This window comes from Temnothorax nylanderi, unplaced genomic scaffold, assembly GCF_030848795.1.
Source record: "Temnothorax nylanderi isolate EJ_2023f unplaced genomic scaffold, tnyl_v1.0 TNYL_tig0001_pilon, whole genome shotgun sequence".
NCBI lineage: Eukaryota > Metazoa > Arthropoda > Insecta > Hymenoptera > Formicidae > Temnothorax > Temnothorax nylanderi.
In genome coordinates, this window is record NW_027249063.1 from 2,104,186 (window position 1) to 2,118,408 (window position 14,223).

General features: G+C 34.2%; 1 protein-coding gene across 1 annotated transcript; it reads right to left on the bottom strand.

The window, feature by feature from the left end:
* Window positions 1-368: 368 nt before the first annotated feature.
* On the bottom strand, window positions 369-14,166 carry LOC139773693 (uncharacterized). The gene is made up of 4 exons (XM_071708376.1): window positions 13,488-14,166; window positions 10,007-10,459; window positions 9,098-9,507; window positions 369-6,141 (listed from the first exon to the last, which is right to left on the bottom strand). The coding sequence occupies exons 2-4, from the start codon at window positions 10,446-10,448 to the stop codon at window positions 5,929-5,931; spliced, it is 1,065 nt and encodes a 354-aa protein (XP_071564477.1). The 5' UTR covers window positions 10,449-10,459; window positions 13,488-14,166; the 3' UTR covers window positions 369-5,928.
* Window positions 14,167-14,223: the final 57 nt, after the last annotated feature.

The window sequence follows — 14,223 nt, forward strand, 5'->3', positions numbered from 1 at the left end:
AAGAAGAAAAATTCTAACAATAAATAGAAAGCATAGGCAGACTCTGCTATAGTTTGATTGGGGGATGAAAATACAAATATAAGGAGATGCAATTATTATTGATCAAAACATCGATGTTTTTTTTTTTTTTTTTGGTAGTAACTTAATTATCCCGTTTTATAATGTACTTATATTCAGTTCTGTGGATATCCGTAGATTAATGGTGTAAATTTCAATTGAGTATACTTCAGAATCTCATTGAGCGAACCCTTACAAACAAGATTGTAAAATAGTTACGCAATTTTTGATAAATTGTGTAAGTTGTTTACTTTTTTAAAGAGTGAAATTAATCACTGCGGAAACTGTGTTTTAACGTGAACACTGTGGAATTGTTTCTCAATATTTTATTTGTATACATTTAATAGGCCCTAATTAGGCGTGAGCTAGTCCATTTCCAACTTCATTTAACAATTCAATTCTCAATAATAAACGGACCACGATCGGTAAGCCGCATCGTGATTGTCGAGACATACGTGTAGGATCGAGGCGTCCAACAGGATTATGGCAGAGATTTAGCACATATGTGAGGCTCGAGTGGATCGATGGTTATCCGCATCGCGGAAAATCACATTTTGCTTTGATAGCTATGCATAGAAATATATTCGAATGCGTGCAAAGACACGCGCGTGTGTATCAATTTTCTATTTCTTCTAATAAATAAAATTCAGTTACTGCTATCACGATAATTGTTTCAAAATCCTGAGTTTATTTAGATTTAAAAATTAAATTAGTTGATTATATTATCCGCCATATCCTTAGCAGACACTTCGAGTCTACGCACATACAATGTTTATAATATATATATACATATACACGAAATTGTTTTTGGCCTATCCTAAGCTAGCTAATGCAAATAGGCCGTGCAGCGCGGATCCAATATGGATCGTTATATAATAATCTAACGCAACATCCTCGGTCTTGTAAACAATCTTATATGCAAATGAGTATACATATGTAATTATTTGATAGGATTATATCCTAGAAAGCGCACATTATTGTATTGATTTCCGAATCAGGCTCATCATACATTAAATAGCATTTCAGGGCAAAGCTCTGTTAAATTCGGCAAATATTTATGCTTTCATAGAAAATTATTTCTCAATTAACTCAAGAAGAGTCTTGAGTTAATTAATTATGTGGCCACTAATTAACACATCATTTTTTACAGCTTTACCTATAAAATATTGTTTGAATGTTTTGTGCTTTTATAATTTATGAATTATTTAATATTTTGTGATTGTTTCTTCTAATCTTTTAATTATAGTATCGACAAATTAAAGCGTCTCAATTTTATGCGCTACACGGTTTTGTTTAAAATATGCGTGTATATATATACAGTAGTCTATTACAGTTCCATCATATTTATAATATATTTATATATATTTATATTTATTTATACATGTATATATACGTGGAAGTCAAAAATTAATAAAGTTAAAAAAATATAATCTTCAAAATAGAAACTATAACCGTCTTTCTCTTCAGCTACAGCGCTATTGTGTCACTTATGAAACCCTTATTTCTTTCGAAAACGCATCGAACATCATTTTTTTTTGTATATATGCTCTACTAGTGCATACTGCTGTTTGTCGACACGGAGTCCTCGGGACGTCCGTCTCTCGAAAATCGCGCGGTCGATTCTAGAATGACTTTTCCTTTTCTTTTCCACTTTCACTTGTTTCACGCAATTTTCACGAAACGGCGAAGGTCTCAGAAAATTATTGATTTGAGCGATAGTCCTCTCTCATAAGTCCTCAAACAACTTTTCTAAAAACCGACCTATCACATTCAAGTAAACACGTGACGGAAAAGTATTCTTGTCTCTATCCTGTTGTGAGTTTATTTTTTTCTTCTCTCTTTAATTGTCCATTAGATGCCTTATAAATAATTTCGCAAACTATCAGCCTCTCAAAGTGCCTCCAACGAATTTCGCAGTCGTGTTTGAATAAATACTATAAGAGTTTAATATACGAAAAATCACGAATAGTTAATTAGTATACGGTTCAAATTTTATATTCTTAACTACTTTTTAAATATTCCATACAGATGGTCACCGGATTTCCCCTGCTCTCTTATCCATTTGCAATATAATGATTATAATTTATTCACGAATTTTACTGCAGTATCGCTTAATATGTCGAATTAAATATAATTCCTCGATATCTCTAATTTTACAAATATCTGAAATTCAATTACGTTTTAATATCATTGAAATTTTATCGTTTACAAAAAATTGACAATTTATATTTTACAAATTATTACATTTTTAAATTGTCCAAAATTATTCAATAAAATAAAACTCAGTAAGAGATTTTTTATTTCAAAACTTTAAAACAAAAAGCAATATATAATATGCGTAATTTTATTATAAATTAATATTGTATTAATTGTATTAATTCCATTCAATGAAATATTTTAGAAGAAATGTGGTAAAATTTGTGAAGCCAGAGGTGAGTACAGTTGTGCAATGGATTCTAATGTAAAAGATTAATATAAATTAATGTAACTTATAAATATAAATAACTATCACTTACAAGCATTAATATAATATTTGTTACGAGCAATTAATATTTACACAAATAAATAAAATCTACTGAATATCGAGAGATTATTATAAATAAATATGTCGAGGTATAATTGGGAGTAAGATCGATCAAAGATCGAAGTTACTCTAGTCGCTCCTTAATTACAAATAATAAACAAGAATTTTGTCAAAAATCTTATATGATGTTAAACTAAATACGCTTTGTGATAAAGTTTTCTTTCGCTGATTATAATATAACGAGTGATTCATTATTACAAAGCATGTATGCAATCTAAACGAATATGATAATATACTTTATTGTACTTGCGTTTCTCATAGGTATCTCTAGATGGATTTATAACAATGATATTGTAAATTCGATTTTAATTGTTGATTGATTATGTGAACTGCATGCGATATATGTGAAATTAAATGGATTCCATCAGGTTGCTTAGTCTAAGATTACATAGCTACAGTTTTTCACTTTTGGCTCGAAAATATTGAATAAAATTTATGTAGCAATATGAATATAATTGAAATTGTTTGCAAATTATTTCGCAGCATCTATTTTTCATTAAATTATTTTGTTTAATTCATCGACAATAAGAAAATCCAGATTTTTAATCTTTGAGAAATAATTATATCTATTTTTTTGTATGTTGCATTGCTGATTATTTTTGTAAATAAATAGGTATGAATTTGGCATGAATAATTTCTGGATAAAGTATAATAATTTCTAGATTTAATTATTTATTGATGTAACATGTAACAGCCGCCTCTTTTTAATTCATCATGAGATTTTTGCAGACAATTCAAACTGATTTTTTAAATTATTTATATAATAATATTTAGCTATTTGAATATTTTACAACAAAATACAGAATATTGTAACTTATTGTAAGTAAATTGCATATTAATGTATTTCACCCCGTTTGAAATAACGAAACTACAAGATAAATATTGTAAAGTATGGAATATATAAGAACTAAAATAGATGAGAATCGTGTTGCGCATAGTAGAAATTATATACTAATAAAACGGATTTTACAAACAGTAACTTGCACAAGCGTGTCTCTTTATCGAGTAGCTATCGTCACGATTTTATCTTGAGCGCTTTACCTCGAATAAAATAAAATAGCAACACTGACTCTTGGAATCAATCTTGCGGAATATTCTTGGCTAAAGCTCGAATAGTTAATATTGAGTATCGTTTTGCGCATCGTCCTAGATCGCTTGACAGTGGCTAAAAATTTACACTAAAAAAAACAATTAATTATTTTGAAATTTGTCAAGCGCAATTATTGTCAAATATCAAATTGCATAATTAAAGTAAAGAATCACAATTAACAATTTTACGCAATATAATATGAATAAACTAATACACTTGTTTTTACGCCAGTAAAACGAAAAGTAATTTAATAAAGATATTATTTTTAGATCTTAAAATCATGTAAAAGCGATCGTAAAATATTATATAAGTCAAAAGGTTACAGCTTCTAAAGTTTTACTTTAGAGATGTCCATTTATTTTAGACACATTGTATTCTTAAGTATATAATACTTTGCGATGTACTTTTCTCATGACGACGTCAACAATCATAATGTATATCCATGTCAATCTCAATTTTGACACAATTTGTTTAGCTTTCCCCGTGAAAGATATATGTAATTTATAGGAAGATATGTATCATTTTCATGAAACGATTCTGTATGCTTTTACATAAATATCATTTTATCGAAACAATACATTGATGAAGCTGCCTATAATTAAACTTCCAGTTACCGCGCAAGGTTCGGATTAATTCAATATTTCTGTCACACAAATATTTCTGGCATACTTCCGATGCAATATCAGCGATCTGCTCGTCATATTTTGCAAAATATGGTATTACGTTTCTCCGTGCGACAGATATCACTGAGTAAACGGCGTGTGGATATCGATTAAACGATGTACCTGATAGCACGTTCGTCAAACATCACTTTTAATTAAACGGGGCTGGAAAGCGGGCCCTTTATTGTAGCTGGCAGTACGGCTACTTTTGTACGCAGATAGAATTCGACTGGCGTCAGAAAGTTAAAAAGCACTTTTCGCTTTTTTTTTTTCGAGATCCTAGAAAAGTCGATGACACACATATGATACCTTATAATCGTATATCGTGTATTTATATACGTATATCGTGTACGTTATAGAAAGTTTAGCAAATATAGGTGGCCGAATTAAGGAGACATCTCTTTCGGACTCTAAAATTATTTATCGATAACATCTTGATTCTAATCACGGTACGTTCATTTTTAACATTTACTTTCTCATGCTATTGCGCGTTACAAAGGTTGAAAATTTTTTTCTCCTAAATCCCTTGATTAATTTTAACCTACCTTTCGGCTGTATACAAATTTATTATTATGTAAAATTATTCTTAACTTTTGCACTTCTCTTTGCGCAGGAGAGCGTGCGTCGAAATCTTCAGATTAGAATTAGAACTAATTAGAATTTTAAAGATGTCATTTATGTTTTTAGAATACTTCTTTAGCTTCTATCATATTTTTAATTTCGTAGGAACTTTTAAAGAAATTTATAAAAAGAGTACAAAACAGTTCTGTTTTACTGTTTTTTTAAATAGTTCATAAATTTTGGTCTCCTTAACTTGCCAGTGAGATACGTATTTTTTCTCTGTATATATTTATATATATATATATAGTTTGTCAGCATGGCATACACACAATATTGTGCGCCCGTCATGGCGGGTTTGTAAAACCTGCCGATCCTCATCGCAAACTTAAAAGTAGTAATCAACAAAACTTTCCTTATACAACTTTTTTTTTACGATCAGCTCGATTATCGGAAGATTAATGTCATATCGATACATCGTTATGATCATGTCACTAGTGGAACTGTATACCACAGTTGCAACAAATGTATAAGTGGTCCGTCACTAATTTATTAATGAGCATGTAAACCTGACACTCAAACGAAAACGTGATGTTAAGAATGATTGTACAACATGATTGTTTCTCTGCTTGTATAAGAAGCCCTCGTTAAAAAATCTGCCGTGGCAGATAAGAAAGATAAAACCTATCCGGCGTAACAGAGCAACGCAGCGAGCGATCTCGCGGAAAATGAATCTCGTGCAGATCCTCATCTCAGACGGGACCAATCACGTTGTTCGCGCATTCGTGTCGCGAATTCTCTACAGCTGGCTACGTTGTAAAAAAATCTTTCTCGTATATACCTTGCCCGCGTTTAACGATCTTCTATCTTTCAATGTGGAAGACGCCTAAGTCTAACCGACGCATGTGTGTGTGTTTGTAAAAATAGGCAAGTCTTACGCGCGCTATGTACGGGTGCGTCGTGCTCGTCGCCGGGATTTACTCCTTTTCCTCGGTCTCTTGGCTCTCCGCGCCCAGCAGGGTCGACTCGTGCTCCTCGACCTCCGGCTCCTCGATGTTCTGCCCTGCACGTCTGAACGTTTTACGTGCACTACGCTGCACGTGAATCGTCAGGGCGATTAGGCCACATGCCGTTGCGCACATTCCTCCGAAGATTGAGTAAACTGTTACCATCGACATGTGATTCACGGCCTGTAAATTCAATGAAGCGAGGTCACTTGCACGGTAATATCTTTAATATACGATCGTATCTATTGTGCGACAAGTTAAGGAGCATTAAATCATGCACTTCTCTTTCTTATACTTTCTCATGTTTCCATTAATTTTCATTACACGAAACATTTTCATTCAGCTGAGATGAAATATATCGTATATTAAATGTTCTTTCCTCTTTTTTACTTAAACGTTATTCTTTATGGCGAATTAACGCACAATTAATATTAAAAGCAATGTTAGTTAGTTTAATCAGCAATACGTATATGTGCGAAATTTATATAAAATAGATGTACAAATCAGAACTAAAATAAAATGTTAAGAAAAACTACATCTATTTAAGAAATCCAAAGTCACTGTGAAGTAATAAAGAAAATCATGCCTTATTCTACTAAAATTGTTAAATCGCTTTTTTAGATAATATATCTTGGCCATTTTGGTGTTGACAAATATCGTTAAATAAATAAGCATTCTTTCGATCGATTGTTCACCGGCTGCTTTAATTTACTATTAGGTCAAACGTCGGTCTACGGCTTTGCGTGCACGATAATACGTTTTCGCCGGCTCCCGTTGGCCATCGGCGCAATAACCTGCTTGAAATTCTGATTTGTGCACCCCGTAATGCACGGAATTCACGATAGTGTTCCGTTTAATACCACTGAGCCTCCGTCTGTACAGCTATTTGCGTCCGTCGTTCGCGGAATTTGATTTAATATTTCGATCGAGACATGTAGTAAGCTATTACGCGTTATGTAACTAACATATAAATGCTCGTGATCAATTCACTAAATTGAAAGGAAATGGAGAAAATATATAAAATAATAAAATAATAATCTCTAAAATATCTCTAAAATATAATTTTTTTAAGACACATATTCGTAGCTATAAGCAGAAATAATAATTCTGTATCGAATAAAATAAATTTTTGTTTCCTTGAGAATATAATGCTTTTTACTTCTCAAGGATATTGTAAACTTTATATCATGTATTTATTGTCTTTTCTACTGCATTTTTCAAATTAAAAAGCTCGCGAATGATTTTGCGGTCAGCTTCACCAATGTCGCTCGTATAACACCGCGATATATAATCCACAACTGTTTCCTTATCCACCAAAAAATGAATATTCATCAGAAAATGTTGTTGCTACTCTCTGTTACCTCAGTTACCACTTAATATGCAAAATACAAACCGGCAGACGCCACTGCATCTGATATAACTACTACAAGTCGGGTACCGGTAAATGTATGAATTAGTAGGTACTCAAGATCCTATTAATCCCCTTGTGTATCCTGACTGGTATTTTCAATTCCACGGTAAATTAAGCATTCCGTCGGTAAAAGGCATTCTGCACGAGACGCGTTGTAAAATGGAGCGCGGTAGTATATGTGTTGTACACAATTTATGAAAATTGGATAAAGCAAAAGGATTTTACTTGGCGAGCAGCTGTTAGCTCGATAAGTCCGCTTAAATATGTAACGAAAAAGCAAAAGGCCTGAAACATGCAAAAGTTGTTGAGCACGTGAAAATATTTGGTGAAAATATTTCGGCAAAAATGTCGAGTAAACGGTTTCTCTCTCTCTCTTGTCGCTTGTTGACTTTTTAATAGGAAATTTATCTTTTCAGTAGACGAATTTTTATTGGTTGTAAAATGTGTCGTTTCAGCTAAAGCGGAAACTTTACCTCTTTTTATCGTAGTAAAATTACTACGATAAAATTTTTAACGAAACTGCGACTCCAACCCTTTTATAAACGCATAACGTATTTTGCGCGATTGCTTTTTTCTTCTAATGACGTTCGTGTAGTCTGCGCAAAATCTTTAAGTGCAGCGCAAGCATTCTCAGGCAACGAGTAAGCTTTATCGGCTCTAGGGAGAACACGCGGCTTTTATATTGATTGGCCAGCGAGGTCGATGTTTTAAGAAAGCGACTTTTTCCTCTTCTGTAACTTCATTTGCGCGAAAATCTTCTTGTTGCGGGAGATAAAGAAAAATGGCAGCAACGGGGAGAGAAATATACATCTATGTATTTATATTAAAAAATAAAATAGGATGCGATATCACGAGACATTTCGCGGAAATCGTTATAAATACGTAACATGTTGCAATCTTCCGAGAACGAAGTAAAAGTACCACTGCTGTCCCGATGGGAAACATGCGGGATAAATAAAGGCTCCGAGCAATTCCTCGTCCGCTTTTAGATTCACGAACATGCTCTGCCTATCGATCGGACAGAGTTTCAGTTTTAGATATCTTTGGTGCAACGCGATCAATATTTATACAGGACGAAAAATTTCGAATTGACGCCATTGACGGTCGGACAATCGCTAAATTCGAAAATATGAGAAAAATGTGTGTGCGGAAACGATATAATATATCTTGCAGATCAAGTCGGAGATATAAAATTATCCTGTAAAATTTTGCTTTTTTCTAAAGTGTAATAACGGCGGTAATGAGATGAGTTTTAAAATGTAGAAACTCCTAATGGGATTAAATTAAAAAATCTTGAGATGCTTGTTTAAAGAGTAAAACTTGAAATATTTCTTTCTCTCCTTCTCTCCTTTTTCAAAGTGCTTTTACGATAAGTAAGAATTATATATACAATTATATTATTATATATGTATTACACAAATATATATAAGACAGAAGAAAACGTCGAATTGGCAACATTCAAAGGGTTTTACCAAAGTACAATAAAAATAATCAGTAAAATATACGAAACTGTAGAAAAAACATGCGAAAAGAAAAGCTTGTCTAAGAAGATAATTCTGGAATAAGGGAAAAGCGAGACGTGCGAGAAAATGACGAGTTAGCAATTTTTACATATAGGTGATTCGCGTGATCGATGCACTCTATCAAAATGCAGGACACTCCAGATCCCCCTTGAACGCAATTCCCGGAGAGCGTACGAGCGTTCGATCGAGAAATACGAGCACTTACAAACACTTTCCACTTGACGTCGGAATCGGAGGGCTCGCCGAAGAACCACTTCTGGGGCCAGGGTTTTATCGTGCCTTCCGGCGTTTTGAATATCAAACCCTCGAGACTCAGACGGGGCGCGAGAACGCTGGTGGTGATGTTACCCTTCTTGTAGGAGGCTATCCCCGCCTTCACGTACATCTGCGGTATGGTCTCGTTCTCTCGCAGCTTCCAGGTCACCCTCGGCATTTTCGGCTTTTTCGGCGTGCTCAACGTTTTCGTGTCCTCCGTCGTGCCGCTCGTGGACGGCTTCGACGATGTCGTCGACGACGCCGAAAAAATCGACGGTAGAACGGAAGTCGTTGCCATTTGACGGTCCCTCGTCGACGTTTCCAGGCTCGAAATCCCTTGTGTACTGAATTCCGGCGTGTCTGAAAAGAGAGAATTGTCTGTACCTATACGTAGTCGACAATAACGTCAGCTTTAGTTGGAAAACTGATAACAGAGCGTCTCGACGAATTATATTACGGCTCCAATATTTATGTAAAGCTGGAATCTTATTTTACGCTCATTATTTGTATGTTTTATCGCGGCACTCCGAAGTATTTTACAAGGGGAAATTAAATTTCGTGCTCGATCTCATAACGCTCATCTTAATTTAAGCAGACAAAGAACAGAGAGAATTTTTAGACAAAGAAGAGAAAATATTATTCTGTAACATAATATTACTTTAAATATAATATTTTAGTTTAGAATAGCAAATAAAATTGATTTTATAAAAAAGTGGCACATCTTTAATAAAAAAAATAACATGAAACATTATCGCGACTTTTCTATTATCATTTACAAACGAAATATTGAAAACCTTATTATTTCTGTGAAGTATAATTTTCTGCATCGTCTTCCTGGAAAATTCAAGCAAGATAATACCTGCTAACGTGGCGTCATCAACCATGGCCTCCTCCTCCTCTTCCTCACCCCGGAGAATTACATTGAAGGAAGTCGTGCCATCTTCGAGGTCTTTCCTCCTTGTGACCTCGGTCGCCGATGTCGTCGTGGTCGAGATCCTGCCTCTGTTCTTATCCTCACTGACGTTCTTCGTTTGGTTTCTCGGTGTGTTCCTGACCGGCTCTGCTCGGCTAAGCGCTCGTATCGTGCTGACGAGGTTGTGATCGTAATTCGCATTCAACAGGAACGGCGTGGCCACCCAAGACAGTACGATCAGCACCATTATAGTGGCCAACGTGTACTTGATGATCCTCTGCCGAGGCTTGCCGGAAGCCTGCGGGAATCCGCCGGACGAGAACTGATCCGTCTGCGGCAGTATCGTGTACTGCAGACTGGCATCGCCTTTCCGCACCGTTTTGTACATAATTATTCAACCTGTCGGAATAGAGATCTTGTTAGAGATACACGGCGGCGATCCTCTCAGCCAGCCGGAAATATATGGTTCTGTCAGCCGAATGGCCTCTCGTATTTATTTTCGCGAGCGCGACTATTCAGCACGGGATTCTGCACTGTAATTGGAATGTTCAGTTTTATTGAGGAACAATAGCGGGGAAGAATAAGTCAACAATTTATAGCATTTAAATTGAATTTATATCCTGGAAACGGAAATTAAATCAAATGTAAATTTTATACGGAAAATTTTATTGCAAATTTAAAGTGTATTTGAACAATACAGTTTTTCTGGGAAATTATTTAACGGGCTCATAAGTAAACATTTATAAAATAAATGACTACCTATATTAATAAATAAATTCAATGTTTATTGAATAATATTTATATGAAATCAATTTTGCAATAAAATAAGTAGCAATGATTTTGTTTGTATAAATCGTCCGGTATTATGCAATAAATTATTTACCATCGTGCATCGTAGCAATTTATCGACTTGTTTTTACAGGATATTAAATTCAATGCAATAACATTCAATAACACAGCACACATATAATAAAGTTATCACGTCATATCTATATTTTCATGTCAATCAGTTTGTCTGCACAGATATTATTTGACTATTTTGTGTTTATTCAGACTTAAGATCCATTTTAGAATTGATATAATTTTGGGATTTATTTCATAAAAAATTAATTATAAAATACATCACGATAGAAATAAAGATTTTCACGGGATTTCACGGGAGACAAAAATATATGTGACGCGCAAAATAAGTAATTCGTCTTTCACTAAAGCGTTACGGTGCAATAAAAAAAATTTTCGTAAAAGAACGACATTATAACTCTGAATGGGCCAAACTAGTTTCATTATAATTGCAATTTTTATAGAAAGAAATTGGTAAGTCCCTTGTCTAATCCTAATATTTACTCAGAAAAACCGCATTTATTATTAAAACTCTATTGTTGTTATTAATTCAAAGTTTCTGTCTCCAAGGGAGGACACAATAGCATAATTTGTTTATTCTCTCAGTTACCTAGGAATTAAATCGTGGCTGAACGTCACTACAGAAAGTTTTATGGATATATTAAATGTAAGTTTTATATAAATTTTATATAAATGCACCAAATGTAATGAAACATCACTAAACGTCACGTTTAAACGGCACTACAACGCAGAATGTCAATTTTAGATACAATATTTTGTAGGAGACTTTTAATAGGAGACTTTTAAACATAAGAAATTTATAATGAAAGAAAAACTACTTAAAAACAACCGAAACAAATTTTCCAGTTTTATAATCGTTTCTACGAAAATACATATCTTATAGGATTTGTTTGTATCTGAGTGTGGAATATTTTCTAAATTAAACCGACGTTGGTGAAATTGGCCCTTAGTGTCGTATATACGAGATAGCAAATCCAGGAATTTTGAACCCAGAGAAGAGATCTTCTATTCTACAGTCGGCTGCTCTAACATTGAGTTAGCTGGCATCCCGTTTCCATTTCACACGTAATTACTCAAGCTGTCAGAAAAAAATCTCATTGTGTAAAGCGAAGGAAAGGCAATAAATTTATGTATTCGCGTGAGTCAAACTCGCTAGTGATTACATGATGTTTTTTATCTTAAGACTGTTTGCAAAATAATAAGACTCAATTAGTATCGAGTTTACAACTTTCTCGAAACAGTGGAGAGTTAATGAATATATTAAAAACTTTAATTAACACCGGCTCTACATTAAGGCGATATTTTTCTTCTTGCATAACAAACTATTGCATTAAATATGTATCTTATAAGAAAGGAAAGATATTATGGAGAGAGAGAGAAATGAAGAATTGACAGAGATATTGAACATTTGCAAACAACGTTTCTTTTGTTAGATTGCTTTATAAGAATTTTATAAAATTATCATAAATATATGTTTTTCAAGTCGATTTTTAGCGTAATAAAAATTTATAGTTAACATGAATGGAATAAATTGAACAGTATTAGAAATAGAACTACTTTTCTGTATCTAAAGACAGTTTTAAAATTTTGTTATAAAAAAAATTAATATTCCCATTCCCGCAATACTTGCTATCAAAGACGAGTCTTGAATTTACAATAAAGTCGAGAGGTCGCTTATGAACTTCAATCATGAAACAATGTTTAATTAAAGTATAAAGCATAGTGCGGAAATGGAAAGTATTTGAATTAGCTGACACAAAAAGCTCCTGACATTTAAAAGCCGCATTGTTCAAAAGCATATCAACATTCGAAGATGTTAAAAGTTAAATATTTGAAAACTGAAATATTTGCGATTAATACCTCTAATTAATGAGCGCTTAATATACATAATTGAAAATAAATAACTTTGCAAAATATGAGCATTTGTAGGCATTTCTCTCTTGCAGATATTTATTGAATAATTCTTTTATAAAAAAGCGTCGATTGTTCAATATTAAAGAAAATAATAACATAAAAGTAATAATATAATAATTTGTAACAAGATAAATATAAATATAAATATAAAATTAAATATTATTTCTAATTAAAGAGCTTTTAACACCACACATATTTAAAATTTACCTTTTAATATAATTAATTATAGAAACAAGCACCCTCGCAGTCAGCGCTATTAATGCCACGATGAAGTACACGCCTGGCGCATAAACACGACATGCCGGAAATTAGTGCCAAAACGGTCAATTACACTCCACTTAACCGGTGCCGACACCGACGGTGGCTTGTTTAAAAAAAATCACCGAAGAGTTATTGAGCCCTGGCGAACGAAGGAGACCGGCGGTCAACGCTCAACATTTTCAAGCGATTAACATTTCGTAGCGTTGCTGCAGGCCGAATGTTTAATCGTGCACAAATTCGATAAAACATCAATAGCCTCTCTCGGAAGACAGATAAATTATTCTCGACGCGTCTGTCGAATATAAAGCTGATCCTCGCGAAGGAAGCGAAAACGGGGGAGAAGGAAAGCTATACGCCGGGAACGCGATCACAAGTGTATCGGTGTACTCACGATATGTGAACGGTAGTCGAGGGTTTTCTCTTGATTTCCCTGCCGGCCTGGTGTGTCGGCGAATACACGACAATCCGGGACAGGCAGAACCTCGCCTGTGAGGGAAACTCAGCTGGAAAATGCGCAGATGCGGCTCGACGACGACGACGGGGTGCGCGCGTCGGCGCCGTCGGCGCGTACATCGCTCCTGACTGCCGGAAGTTGGTTCGAATATCTCTCGCCGAGAGACGGATGTCCGCGCGCGGGTTCGTGCGGGCCGGGCCAAGGGTTCAAGGACGAATCAGAAGGTGTCGACCGTGAACTTCTTTCGGCGCTTATGCCATCGAATTTTAGGCGTATTTTCGCCCGCGGCTTCGTCCACACGCGCGGTTGTTACTAAGCGGGGGCTAATCGATAGGAAAACAGTTCCGCGTTTGCTGTTTGCTATTTTACGAATTATTGCATCGTCTAATAAAGAGATTTTAGTTGAAAATTGGGAATTTATTATAGCTTACTGCATTTCTAGCGTGTTCACCAGCATGAACGTTTAATAGCACTATATAGCAAATGAATTTTTTGATGGTTGCGCTTAAGTTAATATTTTTTATTATTTTAGCAGTAATATTATTGCAAAGAATCAATTTTATTTGCGAGAGATACATTTCTTCAATAAGAATATATAATACAAATATAACGTCATGAATTCTTTATTTAATTTTTAATATATATATATATATATATATATATATAGCTCCTT